Below are 17,879 nucleotides of genomic sequence, written 5' to 3' on the forward strand. Positions count from 1 at the left end.
AAAGAAAGGTGGCTATATTGGTCACTGATTTGTTTTTGTTTTGTTTTTGAATGTCAGAAATGTATATTTGTGAATGTTGAGATGTTATATTGGTTTCACTGGTAAAAATAAATAATTGAAATGGGTATATATTTGTTTTTTGTTAAGTTGCCTAATAATTATGCACAGTAATAGTCACCTGCACACACAGATATCCCCCTAAAATAGCTAAAACTAAAAACAAACTAAAAACTACTTCCAAAAATATTCAGCTTTGATATTAATGAGTTTTTTGGGTTCATTGAGAACATGGTTGTTGTTCAATAATAAAATTAATCCTCAAAAATACAACTTGCCTAATAATTCTGCACTCCCTGTATGTCTAAATCTGTTAGTGAGCATTTCTCCTTTGCCGAGATAATCCATCCCACCTCACAGGTGTGGCATATCAAGGTGCTAATTAGACAACATGAATATTGCACAGGTGTGCCTTAGACTGCCCACAATAAATGACCACTCTGAAATGTGCACAGTTTTGCCTTACTGGGGGGAGGGGGTCAGAAAACCAGTCAGATGTCGCAACATTCGAGGGAGCGTGCAATTGGCATGCTGACTGCAGGAATGTCTACCAGAGCTGTTGACCGTGCAATGAATGTTCATTTCTCTACCATATGCCGTCTCCAAAGGCATTTCAGAGAATTTGGCAGTACGTCCAACCGGCCTCACAACCGCAGACCATGTGTAACCACACCAGCCCAGGACCTCCACATCCAGCATGTTCACCTCCATGATTGTCTGAGACCAGCCACCCAGACAGCTGCAGCAACAATCGGTTTGCATAACCAAAGAATTTCTGCACAAACTGTCAGAAACCGTCTCGGGGAAGCTCATCTGCATGCTCGTCATCCTCATCGGGGTCTGGACCTGACTGCAGTTCGTCGCCGCAACTGACTTGAGTGGGCAAATGCTCACATTTGATGGCGTCTGGCACATTGGAGAGGCGTTCATGGATGAGTCCCGGTTTTCACTGTTCAGAGTAGATAGCAGACAGTGTGTGTGGGGTCGTGTGGGTGAGCGGTTTGCTGACGTCAACGATGTGGATCGAGTGGCCCATGATGGCAGTGGGGTTATGGTATTAGCAGGCATATGTTATGGACAATGAACACAGGTGCATTTTATTGATGGCATTTTGAATGCACAGAGATACCGTGACGAGATCCTGAGGCCCATTGTTGTGCCATTCACCCACGACCATCACCTGATGTTGCAGAATGATAATGCAAGGCCCCATATTGCAAGGATCTGTACACAATTCCTTGAAGCTGGAAACATCCCAGTTCTTGCATGGCCAGCATACTCACCAGTCATGTCACCCATTGTTTGGGATGCTCTGGATCGGCGTATACGAGAGCGTGTCCCAGTTCCTGACAATATTCTGCAACTTCGCACAGCTATTGAAGAGGAGTGGACCAACATTCCACAGGCCACAATCAATAACCTGATCAACCCTGTGCGACGGAGATGTGTTGCACTGCGTGAGGCAAATGGTGGCCACACTAGATACTGACTGGTTTTCTCACCTCTCCCCCCAGTAAGGCAAAACTGTGCACATTTCAGAGTGGCCTTCTATAGTGGGCAGTCTAAGGCACACCTGTGCAATATTCATGCTGTCTAATCAGCACCTTGATATGCCACACCTGTGAGGTGGGATGGATTATCTCGGCAAAGGAGAAGTGCTCACTAACACAGATTTAGACAGATTTGTGAACAATATTTGAGAGTAATGGGTCTTTTGTGTATGTAGAAAATGTTTCAGATCTTTGATTTCAGCTCATGCAAAATGGTAGCAAAACCGAAAGTGTTGCGTTTATATTTTTGTTCAGTGTAGTTATGTATTATATTGAAATTGTATGTTATCCTATGTACCAGCATAGGAGGTATGGTTGGCCAATGGTTGGCAGGAGCAGGGCTAACCACCATGTTCGTCCCCTCTTGGTAGGAGTGGTCAGGTCCTTCTTCCTGTCAGAAGGGGGATTTTCTGTGCAGACACAGTTAGAAGAGGAAGCACATGGCAGAGCTCCTGCTGCTGTTAGAGATTCTCCAGAATCCAACCTCAAGCAAAGATGTTAGGGAAGATGAAAAGAAGCTGAAAACTATATTCCAGACACTGCTGTACAGTGAGGGACTAGGGCTCAGACACCCATCACCCAAGACTACTACTAGGCCAGTTAAAGCTAAAGTCTAGACCTGATAGAACATCTACATCCACAAGTGCTAAGTTGCAGCCATCCAATCTGGCTCTATATTCCTTACTGGTGCCAGAAATTGCACTTATAATCCTCTGCTATTAAATGTACTAAAAGTTATACTTTGCACTCAGTAAAAATAGACTGCTCTCTGGGGATCAGTGCAGTGGAAGAATGAGGCCAGAAGTGAAGTAGAACAATGACCTGAGGGAGGACACCATGACAACACTTCATCAGGGCCACTACCACTCCTATTCTATATATTTCTATATAGCAGATATTATGCTATCTTTATACCAGCTATAGGTTTATACCACCTTAATTAAAGAGGATGTACAGGATCATAAAAACTTGGCTGCTTCCAGTAACAGAGCCATTCCATATCCACAGTTTGTATGTGGGTAGTATTGACGCCCAGGCCCATTAAACATCAATGAACAGCTGTTCCAATTCACATGAACTCTTATTCACCAAAAGTATGATATGGGTTTATACTGAGAAATAATTCAAACAGCCCAAGAAGTTTGAAGTCAAATGCAAATTGTATCTGATTTTAAGGCCTCTTGCAGACGAGCGTTCCTCCCGCAGTGAGTTCGCAACGCAGCTCCCGGCCTGACCTCCCAGCGCTGCCGGGGGTCACATAGCATTATATTGATTTATGATGCTATGTAACCCTTACAGTTCTGGAATGTATTGGATAACACTGGCATAATGCTGCCAGTGTTATCCAATATATTCCAGAACTGTAAGGGTTACATAGCATCATAAATCAATATAATGCTATGTGCATCCCATCAGTGCTGGGAAGTCAGGCCGGGTGCTGCGATGCGGACTCGCTGCGGGAGGAACGCTCGTCTGCAAGGGGCCTAACTGGTTTAAAGCTACTGATATGATGGTGCTCCAGGCCTCAGGGTAGGTCACCAATACCTGATCAGTACGGCTGATTCCCAGCGCTCTTCCTCGACTTGTGATGTCCTGTCCATCAGTCACCTGGCCATTCAGCCTCTACGTTCCGTTCAAAATGGACTGAGCTGCAGTACCAAGCACCACTACTATACAATGTACAGCACTGTGCTTGGCAGTTGGACGCCCACTGATCAGATATTATGACTTATCCTGATGATAGCTTATCAATATTAGAGTCCTGGAGAAGCCCTTTAATATAACTAATCTTTTTTAGTTCTGGCAATGACATTGTATTCTTTATTTTTACTTGTGCATTGGTTAATGGAGGGTTTTCAGGTCTTATATATTTTATAAAAATTGAATAATGATTATTAGGTAAAAAAAATCTTAAAATACACCTATGCGCGCGCAAGTAACATGAATACTATGAAAACTAACAGGTACAACAAACTAAATGTACCAATGTGTCATATGCTTACCCTGCATATTGGGGGGCATCATTTGCATGTTTCCCATTGCAGGCATCACTCCATTCATCATTGGCATGGCATAGGAAGGCATTGAACCAATTCCTGTATAGACTAAGCACAAAAAAAAGTTATCAATCAAGAGAATTTTAAATAATGTAAAGAAAGCTTAAATGTAATACAAACCGGATACCAAAAAAGTTGGGACACTATACAAATCGTGAATAAAAACTGAATGCAATGATGTGGAGGTGCCAACTTCTAATATTTTATTCAGAATAGAACATAAATCACAGAACAAAAGTTTAAACTGAGAAAATTTACCATTTTAAGGGAAAAATATGTTGAATCAGAATTTCATGGTGTCAACAAATCCCCAAAAAGTTGAGACAAGGCCATTTCGACCACTGTGTGGCATCTCCCCTTCTTCTTACAACACTCAACAGACGTCTGGGAACCGAGGAGACCAGTTTCTCAAGTTTAGAAATAGGAATGCTCTCTCATTCTTGTCTAATACAGGCCTCTAACTGTTCAATCGTCTTGGGCCTTCTTTGTTGCACCTTCCTCTTTATGATGCGCCAAATGTTCTCTATAGGTGAAAGAACTGGACTGCAGACTGGCCATTTCAGTACCCGGATCCTTCTCCTACGCAGCCATGATGTTGTGATTGATGCAGAATGTGGTCTGGCATTATCTTGTTGAAAAATGCAGGGTCTTCCCTGAAAGAGATGACGTCTGGATGGGAGCATATGTTGTTCTAGAACCTGAATATATTTTTCTGCATTGATAGTGCCTTTCCAGACATGCAAGCTGCCCATGCCACACGCACTCATGCAACCCCATACCATCAGAGATGCAGGCTTCTGAACTGAGCGTTGCTAACAACTTGGGTTGTCCTTGTCCTCTTTGGTCCGGATGACATGGCGTCCCAGATTTCCAAAAAGAACTTCGAATCGTGACTCTTCTGACCACAGAACAGTCTTCCATTTTGCCACACTCCATTTTAAATGATCCCTGGCCCAGTGAAAACGCCTGAGCTTGTGGATCTTGCTTACTGGCATCCAGTATGGTTTTACGGCCTTGACCCTTACGCACAGAGATTGTTCCAGATTCTCTGAATATTTGGATGATGTTATGCACAGTTGATGATGATAGATGCAAAGTCTTTGCAATTTTTCGCTGGGTAGCACCTTTCTGATATTGCTCCACTATCTTTCTGCGCAACATTGTGGGAATTGGTGATCCTCTACCCATCTTGGCTTCTGAGAGACACTGCCACTCTGAGAAGCTCTTTTTATACCCAATCATGTTGCCAATTGACCTAATTAGTGTTAATTGGTCTTCCAGCTCTTCGTTATGCTCAAATTTACTTTTTCCAGCCTCTTATTGCTACTTGTCCCAACTTTTTGGGGATTTGTTGACACCGTGAAAATTTGAATCAATGTATTTTTCCTTTAAAATGATACATTTACTCGGATTAAACGTTTGATCTGTCATCTACGTTCTATTACAAATAAAATATTGAGATTTGCCATCTCCACATCATTGCATTCAGTTTTTATTCACAATTTGTTTAGTGTCCCAATTTTTTGGGAATCCGGTTTGCATATCTGCACTAATAAAAAGAGCTTTTTGGGGGGGAATTTTTTTTCATCAGGAATTTCTCTTGCGATCTCGGTGGAAATACTTTCCATCTACGATAGACATCTCTTTGTAGGACGCAGCTGATGCAGGAGTTGCCGCTAAGATTGCAGAACACTTACCTGCTAAAGAGACTCCCAGTGGACACTTGGAGAAAGTCCAAGATGGGAGGGGTTGCCGCTAATATTGCAGGACATTTGCCTGCTAGAGAGACAACCAGTGGACACTTGGAGAGAGCCAAGATGGGAGGGGTTGCCGCTAATATTGCAGGACATTTGCCTGCTAGAGAGACAACCAGTGGGCACTTGGAGAGAGCCAAGATGGGACGGGTTGCCGCTAACATTGCAGGACACTTGCCTGCTAAAAAGACACCCAGTGGACACTGGAAGTAACTTTTATACGGTGCATGAGTTATTAAAACGTATTTTTCTAATCTATGCTTTATTACTGCTGCTATACATGATATGCCCTGAAATGTCTCTTTAGTCCCTATTTAGCAGTTTGGTCATCAAATGATCGATAAGTCTCTTATGCAGGGTTTTTTTCTCTGCTTAAATTTCGTACTCTGGAACAGAAGCTGTATAGAACCCATTACGGTCGATAGGTTCTGCTCAGCATTGTTTGGGTCACCAATTTCCGTTGTTTTGCTCCTAGAATGAAGCAGCACAACAGCATTGATGTGAATCCCATCTTAACCTTGAGTTTGCCTGCTCGCTGTTTTACAACTAGACTCACCAGGAGCACCGAAAGAATTTTGTCTTGTTGGCCCAATGCCTCCACCACCTTTCATGCGCCTATTGAGATTTTCAGGTCTCTCTAAATCCTGCAAGGAACAAATAGATGGACATGTGAGATGTGTATCACCGCCAAAGTAAAAAGAGAAGTGCAAAAATGTAGAATATTTTACTAACTGCTGGTGAAAAGACAGGATTGAAGAGCTGATCCAAATAGCTTTCCATCCCTTGGGGACCTACAACAAAGGTTAGTGGAAAATGAAGATTAAAACAAGAAGGGAAGTAGCTGCAAACTTGATTGCTCTCAGACTGGGTTACATTTACAGTACATCCTGCCTAACGAGTTCTCTCCAGCTTCATCGGTACAGCATGACACATTAATTTTGAGGTTCCCAACTTCTTTATTAGACAAGTAAGACCATGGCTAAAAGTTTATGCAAAGAAGATGATCATGAAAGGAAGGATCTTCAGTGATGCAGCCATGTTCCAAGCACTTATAATTGTCTTCTTTGCATTGGAATTACAAGTGTACCTCTCGGGCTAAGGCCTAGTTCACATGAACGTTTTTTTTTGCGAGTGTACGGGCCGTTTTTTTGTGTTCCGTATACGGTCCGTATACGGATCAATTCATTTCAATGGTTCTGCAAAAAAAAAACTGAATGTACTCCGTATGCATTCCGTTTCCGTATTTCCGTTTTTCCGTTCCGTTGAAAGATAGAAAATGTCCTATATTAGGCCACAAATCACGTTCCGTGCCTCCATTAAAGTCAATGGGTCCATAAAAAAAATGGAACACATACGGAAATGCATCGTATGTCTTCCGTATCTGTTCCGTTTTTGCTGAACCATCTATTGAAAATGTTACGCCCAGACCAATTTTTTTCTATGTAATTACTGTATACTGTATATGCCATATGGAAAAACGGAAAGGAAACGGAAACACAACGGAACTCAAAAACGGAACAACGGATCCGTGAAAAACGGACCGCAAAAAACTATAAAAGCCATACGTTTGTGTGAACTAGGCCTAACATAGAGCAATTTAGAAGGGTCAAAAATCTTTATTTGGGAATTTGACATTAGTGTTGCACCAAAGGTAGCACGACACCCTAAGGCGATAAACAGTTTTACCACTATATGTACTCCTCTTAGTTATCTACATGGTGATTCCCACATTAACCAAAAACAACAAGAAACCATATGCTGCATTATTTCTTTTAGGCAAAACAATGTTTTGTGCCTATGGTTATAATTACATACACAAACCTATGAAAATTGCAGAACTGCACACAATTAAAATAATTCATATACTTTATTAGTACATATAATAAAAACTGTTAAAAAGAGGGTTTGCAAAACTGGAGGAAGTGGGACCTCGTGCCCGCTTGACGTCGCCTACGTCGAGCTCACTCAACGCGATATGGTCACGGGTTACCAAAACGTAACGTTCCGCCCTCCAGAGGAAAGGGGTAAGTAAGGCCAGCTTGTCCACGCGGGCACAGAGAGGCAACAAGCTGAGAAGGCCTTTTCACTGCCACAATGAAACAGTGCCTTCTCAGCCCGGGTATACTGCCACCAGCTTCTCGTTTGATATAAGCCCGGTCCGCTAACGGGATTATATAGGGCGAGAAACCAACCCGCGGTAGCTTATAACTAGGCCGAAACACGGACGTGGGGATTCGTGATCGAGATACAAGATAGCACAAGATTAAATTATATATTTAATCGCCTTAAGGGCACACTAGATATAACACAATATACACAAAGAATATATACAGTGGTCTGTGGTTACAGATATAGGTGATATAGGTACAACAGGGTTAAGCAGAACAATAAGTCAGTTTACCAGATATATGAGTCCTTTGGGTAATGATGAGTTCTTAGCTGTATTCACGTCGGAGGCAGTGATGTCAGCTGGTTGCAGGTCCCTCCAAACACATTGCACGATGTGACCCCCTTTCAGAGAAAGACACGCCCGCTTGCTGGCACAAGCCTTTTAACCTGTAGCCGGCCCCTCCGCTCCCAGCTTTTGGGAGGGGTCCACCAACCCTCTGCTGGACTGGCTGCAAATGACCCACAAAACCCTTTAGGGTTCATAGCTCCAGTCCAGAAGGTCACAGGGAGATGGTTCTGGGACCAACGGATCCGCCTGGGTTCCAGCTACAACTAGATTCCAAACATGGTGCCGCTAACTGTGGGGAGATATGGATATATCCCTTCCCTGGCATCCCACCCTCAAACAAAGACCATGGGCATGTTCATCGTGGCCACCGGAACACAAATATGTATCCGGTTTGCGCCTACAATGGCCGGGCGATTCATAATTCCTTATGAAATGTAGGTGCCAACATGTCTGGGAGGTATCACTGATCCTGGCAAGGGCTGATACCTCCTTCTGGGGGTTTTCCTGCAGGATCTGTGCTTTCTGACTGGAGGTGTGAAATGTAACCAAATGTGGCCTGCTAGGAATTTTCTGCTATCTGGCTGCGGCTTTGAAGCAGGCCCCCCCCCCCCCTGTGGACCTTGATTTTCTCTGTCATCTGCCAAATGGTGGGTGTGAGGACATGGCTGACAGTAAACATTAATCCATATTCCTCACATTTATATATGTAGACGAGAGATAAAAGGCTAATCATAGAGGGCAAAAATGCAAAGAAAATTACAAGCCTAATACAATGATCTGCAAGTGGTTACACAAAATCAAATATAGTTCGAAAGAGAGCCATTAGTCATGCTGCGTCCCACACTCCAAGATGGTGCTTACCCTGACACGCGTTTCGTCGGGTGGTGTCATCTTCCTCCAATGATGTTGCATCTTTTGCAAACCCTCTTTTTAATTGGTTTTATCATATGTACAAATAAACTGTATGAATTATTGTAATTGCGTGCGGTCTGGTAATTTGTGTAGGTTTGTGCTAGTTATCTACAGGTATATGACTAAATTATCTAAATAAGTCACGATTACCTCCATTTATGGCAGATGAGTACATCTGGTCTAGTTTATTGTCTTGTGTTCCTGGTGGCAGAGATGGTGCTTGCATGGGTGGGGCTGGTGGAATTGGAATATCATTTCTGTAACCAGAAATAAATGGAAGTAAATCAATGTCAGGAAACCAGTTCACACAAACACCATTTTGGTCTATCAGGCTATACTTAGACACCACATAAGAACATTTTGAACAAATTTACATGGCATACGATCATTGAAGAGACTGTGAGCGGGCCCTGAGTCTCCTCCCCGGCCGGCAGTGCGGCGTGCCGGACATGACGTTGAGATGCAGGGACAGGGAGAAGGCGCCGGAAAAGAAAGGGAGAGGGAGAGCGCTGCGCAAAGAAGCCGGTCCGGCTTTCAGAGTGAGTGAGGTCTGATGGGGGCTGAGAGTTGGGCAATGTATGTAAAGTTATGACTGGTGACTTGTGCTATGAAGTAATGGGCTTTTTTCTGTTGTCTTGGGGTGCAGCTCTTTTGTGTAGGCACTTCTATTGAGCTTCTAGTATATGCTTGGATGTAGCAGAGCTGGTTTTGTCATGCATTTCTTTTGCCTTCATATGGTAAAATACTTCATTGGCCTATCAATGGCTTTATAACTAACTCTGCTATATTTCGGTAGCCTACAACCTCTGACTGCTCAGTTGGACTGAAACTACTACACCCAACATGTTCTGGCAGTAATAGTAAATGGATATTGGTGCAATTCTGAGCTACTAGTCTATATAATACATATGTAGCCTACATATTTATTATATAGACTAGTAGCTCAGAATTGCACCAATATCCATTTACTATTACTGCCAGAACATGTTGGGTGTAGTAGTTTCAACTGGGCAGTCAGAGGTTGTAGGCTACAGAAATATAGCAGAGTTAGTTATAAAGCCATTGATAGGCCAATTAAGTATTTTACTATATGAAGGCAAAAGAAATGCATGACAAAACCAGCACTGCTACATAATGTAGCAGAGCTGGTTTTACGTGGAAATACCGTGGGTTATACCGAATATCATCCTCTTGTATATAGTAATATACAGTATAATATATATATATATATATATATATATATATATACACACACACACACACACACACACACACACACATGCATACACGCGCGGCAGCGGGTTGGGGGGGGCGTCGACGGGAAGGGGGCCCCATGGATCAGTTTCGCACAGGGGCCCCGTGGATTGTGTGTACGCCACTGGTGAGCGATGTAACAAGACAATGACCCAAAGTAAAGAAGTAATTCAACTGAAGAAAGGTTGAAACAAGAAAGTTTTGTGTTTTGGAAGGAAAAAGTCAGAGTTCACTCCTGACCTTCACCAGATAGAGATGCTGTGGTGTGACCTGAAGAAGGCCGTGCACAAAAGGCATCCCAAAAAACACATCTGCAGTGAGGAATGCTCCAAAATTCCTCCTCAACGTTCTTTTTCTTAATGCACTGTGGATGTTTGCACAATGTGCTCAGTAAATGGTACAACTGTTTGTGTGCTATTAGTTTAATTAGATTGTGTTGGTTGATAACTAAGGCTTAGAGAGCAATAAGACCACATTTTGTTAGTAATCATTGCAGAAATCCAGGCAACTCCAAAGGGGTCACTTTTTATTGGGCCTGTAAGCCTTTTGCTCATATTGACAAGATATCAAATTGGCTTTCAGTGGCATTCCCTTATATAATTCCTTTGTAGCACTGAATGCTGGAAATTAAAGATGGAGTTGTGGGGGAAGGATGATTGCCGAAAAGTCAGGACACTTCCCTGGTTTGGCAACACCCAGTAGGCACTTGCTAGCATGTGCACAGGAAGGTATTAAATATTATCCTATAAAACATTTTTTGCTGTCCTCACAAGTCTTTTCCTTACCTTTCAAAAAATGGAGGAATTGGTGGAGGCGGCGGTGCTGGTGGAAACACTGGTGCAGATTGAGGAGGTAATCGAGGTGCAGAGAAAGAAGGATGTCCAGGAGGCAGCTGTGGTGCAAAATCAGGAGGAGGTTCTGGGATATTGTCATGATCTCCAAAAGGGTAATCAGATGCTCCAAAGGGCTGAGAAGGAGCTCCATCTTCCACCTCAGCAATAACATCCAGTAATAAATCATCACCACAGAGGTCAAGCCACTGATTACCATCAAGAATGGATATAGACCAACCACGGGGGTTATCACTGACGCCTCTATTAAAAAAATAACATAGAAAATACAGACATTCATAGACCATAATGTATATAATTAATCTCACATAAAAAATATTCATATTTTATGGATGATCACTTATGTATGTACTCACCGGGACTGCAGGAGCCAAGCAGATAATTGCTCTGCCGTTGTCCAAGAATCCACTTCTGCTGTATATTTCTCTTCTGAAACAATGTACAAAAAGAAACACATTAAATGCTCTCTTTCGAGATTCATTACAGGGGTTCTCCGGGAATTAAGAAAATAAAAATACTTAAATATTACTTTGTTATAAATATATTCCCAAATACCTTTCATTAGTTTTAATGGCTCATTTTGTCTATGGAGCAATCATTAGGAGAAATAAAATGGCCGCCGTTCTATTAGTACATACTAAACCTGTCCTAATCACACAGCAGGACAAGTTACTTCAGAACTGAGGTAAAGAGCTACCTCATCCTCCTCTCTGCTCTACTTGTCAGGAATTAGGATCCTGAACACATGAAGTACAGAGGGGACGAACAGGACAGACTGTGGTAATGTGGGTCTGTGGTAATGGAGACTGCATACTAGTGATGCTGCTCATTAGTCACATCATCACCCTCCTGTCTGTACTTCATGTCTCCTCATGAACTCCATTCCTTCAGAAATTCAGCTGAAGGTCTTATCAGCTGTATTCAGGATCATAATCCCTGTGAAGTATAGCATAGAGGAGGATGAGGGAGCTCTTTAGCTCAGTGTTGTGAATTAACTTTGTCACCCTGTGTGATTAGGACAGGTTATGTGTGTACTAATAGGATGGAGGCCATATTATTTCTCCTAATGATTGTTCCCAAGACAAAATGGACCATTATAAATAATGAAAGGTATTTGGAAATATATTTATAATGAAGTAATATTCAACTATTTTCATTTTCCTAGTTCCCGGAGAACCCCTTTAAGATTCATAGCAGTAGTACAAAACAAAGTTCTAAAATGCTACTTTATAAAAAGCTTCGGTATGTCTACCTTCACCTTTTTTTTTTTTTCCTATATAAAATGAAAAATTAAGCAACTTTGCAGTACGATTTAATTTAAAAAAACAAACCCCTTTTTCCCCCCTTTAAACCCCTGTGCAAACTAGATGTCTCCATGGTAACAGACAACAAACTCATTGTAGTCTGATCTTGCAGTTCTATTCACTTCTATCTGTCCTGTACTTTTCGCCAACCTTCATTGGTATATTAGTGATAAATACTGTTTGTGGGATACCGACCTATGACAAAGTTGCTTCATTTTTAATTGCCTTCTGATACAAATTCTAGTGCGGCTACTATTTGCGTCTCTGGCTTTTTGTTCTGATGACATCTTCTTGGCTACGAATTTAGCCCTATTCTGGCCGATTGCTTCTGCATAAATTTATAGCCACCACCGATTAAGGACTACATTGAGGCCCTTGACCAAGGAACCCCCTAGCAGCAAATACCGTACCTCCTTGAGGTCCTAAGAATTAGTTCAGTCTATGCAAATTTAATTATGGTCAGTGGGTCCTCAATGCCAAGTAGCAGGGGCTCCTAAATGATTGTTAAATGGCATGAAATATGTTGGATATGCGTCTTATGTTATTAAACAGTTAAAGTATTCCCATCTGGGACCTGCTTCTATCTCCAGAATGGGGGCCCCAAAGTGAAGAAGAGCACACCACACATGCTCAGGCACCCTCCATTCACTGCTCTGGCTCAGCTATTTTCATAAGTTCCATAGTGGTGGATGGGTGACTGTGCTTGTACGTCTTGCTCTCCATTACTGCTATAGGATTTACGAAAATAGCCAAGCATCGGACATTTTGGGAAGCCCCATGACTGAATAGGGAGGATGCTGTGCATGTGTAGTGTGCCCTCCCTTCACTTCAGGGCCATGTCCCAGAGGTGAGACCCACACCTATCAAAGCATTATATATCCTATCAATATATAATAAAGCAGGGGTGGCCAACCTTACAGACATATAGAGCCAGAAAAAAAAATGTATGACTACCAGGACCCACAAGCTATACATTTACACACAAGTCAATATTTTTCGCACTATAAGATGCACCTAGGTTTTAGCAGAGAAAAATAAGAAAAAAAAACATTTTCATCTGATTTGAGTTTTTTTTTCTTATTTTTTATTAGCAGAGAAGAAAAGAAAAAAAATATTTTTCATCAGACCCCCAATGCTCATCTGACCTAAGATAAGATCCCCAATCCTCATCAGATCTCCCCATCAGACCCCCAAAATAAGACCCCCAATGCTCAGATCAGACAACACAAATCAGACTCCCAGTGTCAGACCCCCTGTGCTCAGATCAGACCCCCCCCCCCCGTGCTCAGATCAGACCCCTGTGCTCATACCAGACTCCCATGCTCAGATCAGATCCCCAATGGTCAGATCAGACCTCCATTACTCAGCTAAGATCCCCCCTATGCTCAGATCAGAACCCCCCATGCTCAGTACTATAATTTAAAGAAATCGCCTACTTCTTCTGATCGGGCACTGGGCTCCTGATCAGGCACCTGCTACTCTGCAGGTCTGACAGGTGATACTGCGCTTCTCCACTTTCTGGGGTTGTCACCATACCCCAAAAAAGAATCGATTTCGATACCATGTGAACAAAATAAAACACCAAAAAAGCCATGTGCATTCCATATTTTATGGAACGTCCGGCCCATAATAGAGCAGTCCTGTCCCATTTTTTTGGGGGACAAGGTGACTAAAAATGGTGAATCGCGCTGTTGTGATTTTTTTTCTGTTACGTCGTTCACCGCATAGGAAAAATGTTTAATATTTTAATAGTTCACACTTTTTCGGGCATGGCGATATGTAATATGTTTATTTTTTATTGTTTGTAAATGTTATATGTAAAATTGGGAAAGGGAGCGTGTTTTTTTTCACTTTTTTTTTTTCACTTTTTATTTACTATTAGCACCCTTAGAGGCTAGAACCCTTGTCCTATTCACCCTAATAGAGCTCTATTAGGGTGAATAGGACTTCACACTGTCCCTGCAGCCCTGTGCATAGTACACACAGCAGCAGGGAGCTTACCATGGCAACCAGGGCTTCAGTAGCGTCCTGGCTGCCATGATAACAGATCGGAGCCCAGCAATTACACTGCTGGGGCTCCGATTGGAACTGCCACCAATAAAGAGGGGGGAGGGGACCCTGTGGCCACTGCCACCCTGATACTGATACTTGGGGGGCACTGCGCCACCAATGGTTATAATTTATAATACTGGGGGGGGGGCGCACTGAGCCACCAATGACTGTAATTAACACATTAATTCAAGTATAGGAGGCAGTGGGTGCCGCCGACGGTATCACATACCTGGCCTCAATAACAGGGCATATGATCCGCTGAACCACGGCAATTAACCCTTCAGGTGCGGCACCTGAGGGGTTAATTTCCACGGTTTGGCGTATCGCATGCCCTGTTATTGAGGCCGGGTATGTGATACCGCCGCCGGCACCCGCTGCCTCCTATACTTTAATTAATGTGTTAATTACATTCATTAGTGGCGCATTGGACACAGCCGCTTCCCTTCTCCTCCCTGCTATCTCCCCATTGGTGGCAAGAGCAGCCGCGTCACAGTGGAGAGGGAGGGATGGACTAGTTGAAGAGAACATGATGCTTGCTGAGAGCGGCACGTGCTATATTCTCTATTAGGTTGCACAGCTGCTTCCCAGCTTCACCGCTAGAGCCGCACTTGAAGCGGCAAAAAGCCACATGCGTTTTGAGAGCCGTGGGTGGTCACCCCTGCCATAAAGGTCCCAGATGAGACATCCCCTTCAATATATGCAAGACTGGAAACCAAAATACAGTTTTTGAGCCAAACCCATAAGTTGATCCACATAAATCAGTTTAGAAGTTTGCTTACCTGTCCATTGGTTTAGTCACCTCCACCCCAATTATTCCATGTGCTGTGGTGCTTAGAAAATAGTGACCTCCTGCTGGAACGTGGGTTACAAGCCTTTTCGCTATGAAACAATGTTGCTCAGGAACTCATGTTTAAAAAGTGAAAAGCAATAAGACATTGTTTCATATTGAATAATAAACCATAAGTGGAACCAACTGGAAGTCCTTTTATATTTTCTATGCCTTTCGAATTCGCTCAGGTTTTGGCTCAATAAAAACTGTACCAAAGTTTGCAAGTGTGATCCCAACCAAAACTGGGTTCTCAGTTCTGTATTTTAACCTGTGTAACACTGTGTATGGTAAAGTACTGGAGAAGGTGTATACCTCACCCAGAATGGTCTATTGGGTGAGGTAAAGAATCCAGGAAAGTTGCATGGTCTCAGCAACGTGCACTTTTTTTTTGTGTTTTATGGGCCTGTATTTTTATGGAATGGTGGGTAGGTGTTTGTAGAGGGACCTGCCATTCCCTCCACACTCCAGGATGACATTTTCCCCTTACCTTGCTGGGCTCATTACTGCGGGGATAAATTCACGCCTCAAGAGGTCATTCCTTGTCGGTTCCTGGTGGCTGTATGACCGGTGGTGGCTGTATAAATCCAAACACAGGGGGACCAGGCTTTGAAGTACATAGGTGAGGTAACCTTCTGTTTAGTTAGCGCCCAGATAGGCAAGAACTTTATGTTACTGTTTATGGTTTATTTTGCTGTGAAGTCATAAAAGTGACTGTACAACTTAAACTCCACTATCTTGTGTTGGACGGAAAATAAAGCATCGTTTGGACTTTTAAACCGCCGATTACTGTGTTTGATATCACTACCGACCCCGCTCGCAAGGAAAGATCCTGTGACCTGTTTTGACTTGTGTATTTAAAATTATTAACATCTATTTAAATGGAAACGCTTAATGACAAGAAAAAAATGAAGAAGTAAAAACAAAATAAAATTAAAAATCCTGCTGGCTACAGAAATAGGTCAGTAAACACAGATAAGAAAGAAACTAGATAGATTTATTAGCAAAGTCCAAAAGTGCAATTGCAGAGAAAGTGCAATAAGTCCAGTGAGTGTTATGAAATTGAATGCCTTAGCACTGGGTTATTGCATACATGCATTTACAGCTTTGGGTATTTCTACATGTGCAGTGGGTGTGAAGTGCAAAAAGAAAAAAAAAGAAACCTAGAATGATCCTAACGTGTAGTAATGATTATCTAATGTACAAAGAGCACATGGAGCTCACCACTGTATGTATAGATGTCCATCACCATCTTCCCCTTTCTTTCATTGGCCGTCCACTCCAGCAAAGTCGGAGCATGGGTGCGCACTGCATTAAAATCAGTCTGCTTGGCTCTAAGCATCTTGCTCTGGCATATTGCTTTGTACCCTTCAGAGCCTTGATCGGAGACGTACCTGTGAAAGAGTGAGAATTACTGATACCTTACACGCTGTATGTTAAAGGGGACCTGTCCCCTCTCATAAGTGCTTTTATTCCCCTCAAAATGACTCTGGATTGTACAATTCCTCTGATATTACTCTTGGAAACATATGAACAAATTGACAACAGGGTGTAACCACTACCCCTTATCCCAAGGGCGCGTCCCTGGACAGTCAGACACTTTCAGCACTGATTGGACAATGTCATAATGTGTAGAGACACCCCTTCCCAACTGGTAACACCCAATTATCAAATGATTTATACATTTCTAGTCGGAATGGCACAAGAAAAAGGTTCTAAGAAAATTTTTAATTTTATAGGGAATATGAGATTGTCCTATGTCAGGAGAGGGGACAGGTCCCTCTTTACGACTGGTCATTTTTTAGTAATAAAAAGACTTACTTTAGCAGAGGTTTCTCTAACGTTGGTGAAGGAATGAGACAGCTCAGCAGGCCTGAAAGCAGGAGCCCTACCCGCTGACTTTGCTCTTCATTGTTGTTCTGCACTGAAAGAGCCGCTGCTTGACAGAGCACCTCATCGGTAAGCGAGGGCTGCCGCAAACAGCGTTCCACAATGTAGTTACCGATGATCCTCTGCTGCCAGGGGGGCATTGTTGTATTTACCACAAAACGCAGGGCCTAATAAGGGTGCACAAGGGTTAGCCAAGGGGTGACGCTTTAACAATCTGACGTGACATACAAATGATTGTCTTTCTCACCAGTTTATATAGCTCGAGCGCAACTCCATGATCCCTTTGTGATACGCGAGTAAGAGGATGCTGGAGGGGTTGTCCCAAGGGTGGTAGAGTAGGGTCCTGCAATGTCACCAGTGGAGACATACAGTAAGTAAGCGGAAAGAAGTATCGATTGTCGAAGTGATTAATAACTGAATGATTAACATACCTTGAAATACGAGCGAATGAAGATGGAGAATGGATAATTGTTTATGTCAGGAGGAAGAGACGAGACAACCTGGGCCTTGACTTGAGGTGGAGGCACCTCTGTGATCCCCGTTCCTTGTGCATGTGATTTCGCTGTGGGGTCATAACATGTTAGAAGTTACTGGCTTTCGAAACCACAGAAATTGTTTACAAAAAGAAAGAAAACTGACTTACCTACCTAGGATTAACCTACAAGTATATACCTAATATTAGGTACCAGAATCTGATTGTGCCTATTCTGCTGGTAACATAGATCAAGAGGAGAGCATGTTCCTTTTATGGATCAACATTGGAAGAGAATAGGTTTGCAATATATGAACTTTTTTTTTCAACTTTACCAGGTTACTACTGTATGTCTGAATCCAACTTTGGGATCTAGATTGTGTTATTTTTCGAATTCAGATAATTTTATTGTGTATGAAGCAGCTCCTCTCCTTCTCTCCTA

General features: G+C 42.6%; 1 protein-coding gene across 1 annotated transcript in view; it reads right to left on the bottom strand.

The window, feature by feature from the left end:
* MYO15B (myosin XVB) overlaps nucleotides 1-17,879 on the bottom strand; it is a 129,568-nt gene that overhangs the window by 48,511 nt on the left and 63,178 nt on the right. The window contains exons 22-31 of the mRNA XM_044299466.1: nucleotides 17,397-17,527; nucleotides 17,213-17,308; nucleotides 16,897-17,132; nucleotides 16,300-16,469; nucleotides 11,250-11,322; nucleotides 10,828-11,136; nucleotides 8,966-9,045; nucleotides 6,151-6,209; nucleotides 5,975-6,062; nucleotides 3,611-3,712 (exon numbers count right to left, since the gene is read on the bottom strand). Of these exons, the coding sequence (XP_044155401.1) occupies nucleotides 3,611-3,712; nucleotides 5,975-6,062; nucleotides 6,151-6,209; nucleotides 8,966-9,045; nucleotides 10,828-11,136; nucleotides 11,250-11,322; nucleotides 16,300-16,469; nucleotides 16,897-17,132; nucleotides 17,213-17,308; nucleotides 17,397-17,527 (1,344 nt within the window). The remainder of the gene's footprint in view (nucleotides 1-3,610; nucleotides 3,713-5,974; nucleotides 6,063-6,150; nucleotides 6,210-8,965; nucleotides 9,046-10,827; nucleotides 11,137-11,249; nucleotides 11,323-16,299; nucleotides 16,470-16,896; nucleotides 17,133-17,212; nucleotides 17,309-17,396; nucleotides 17,528-17,879) is intronic.

The sequence above is a fragment of the Bufo gargarizans genome, chromosome 6 (assembly GCF_014858855.1).
Source record: "Bufo gargarizans isolate SCDJY-AF-19 chromosome 6, ASM1485885v1, whole genome shotgun sequence".
Taxonomy (NCBI): Eukaryota; Metazoa; Chordata; class Amphibia; order Anura; family Bufonidae; genus Bufo; species Bufo gargarizans.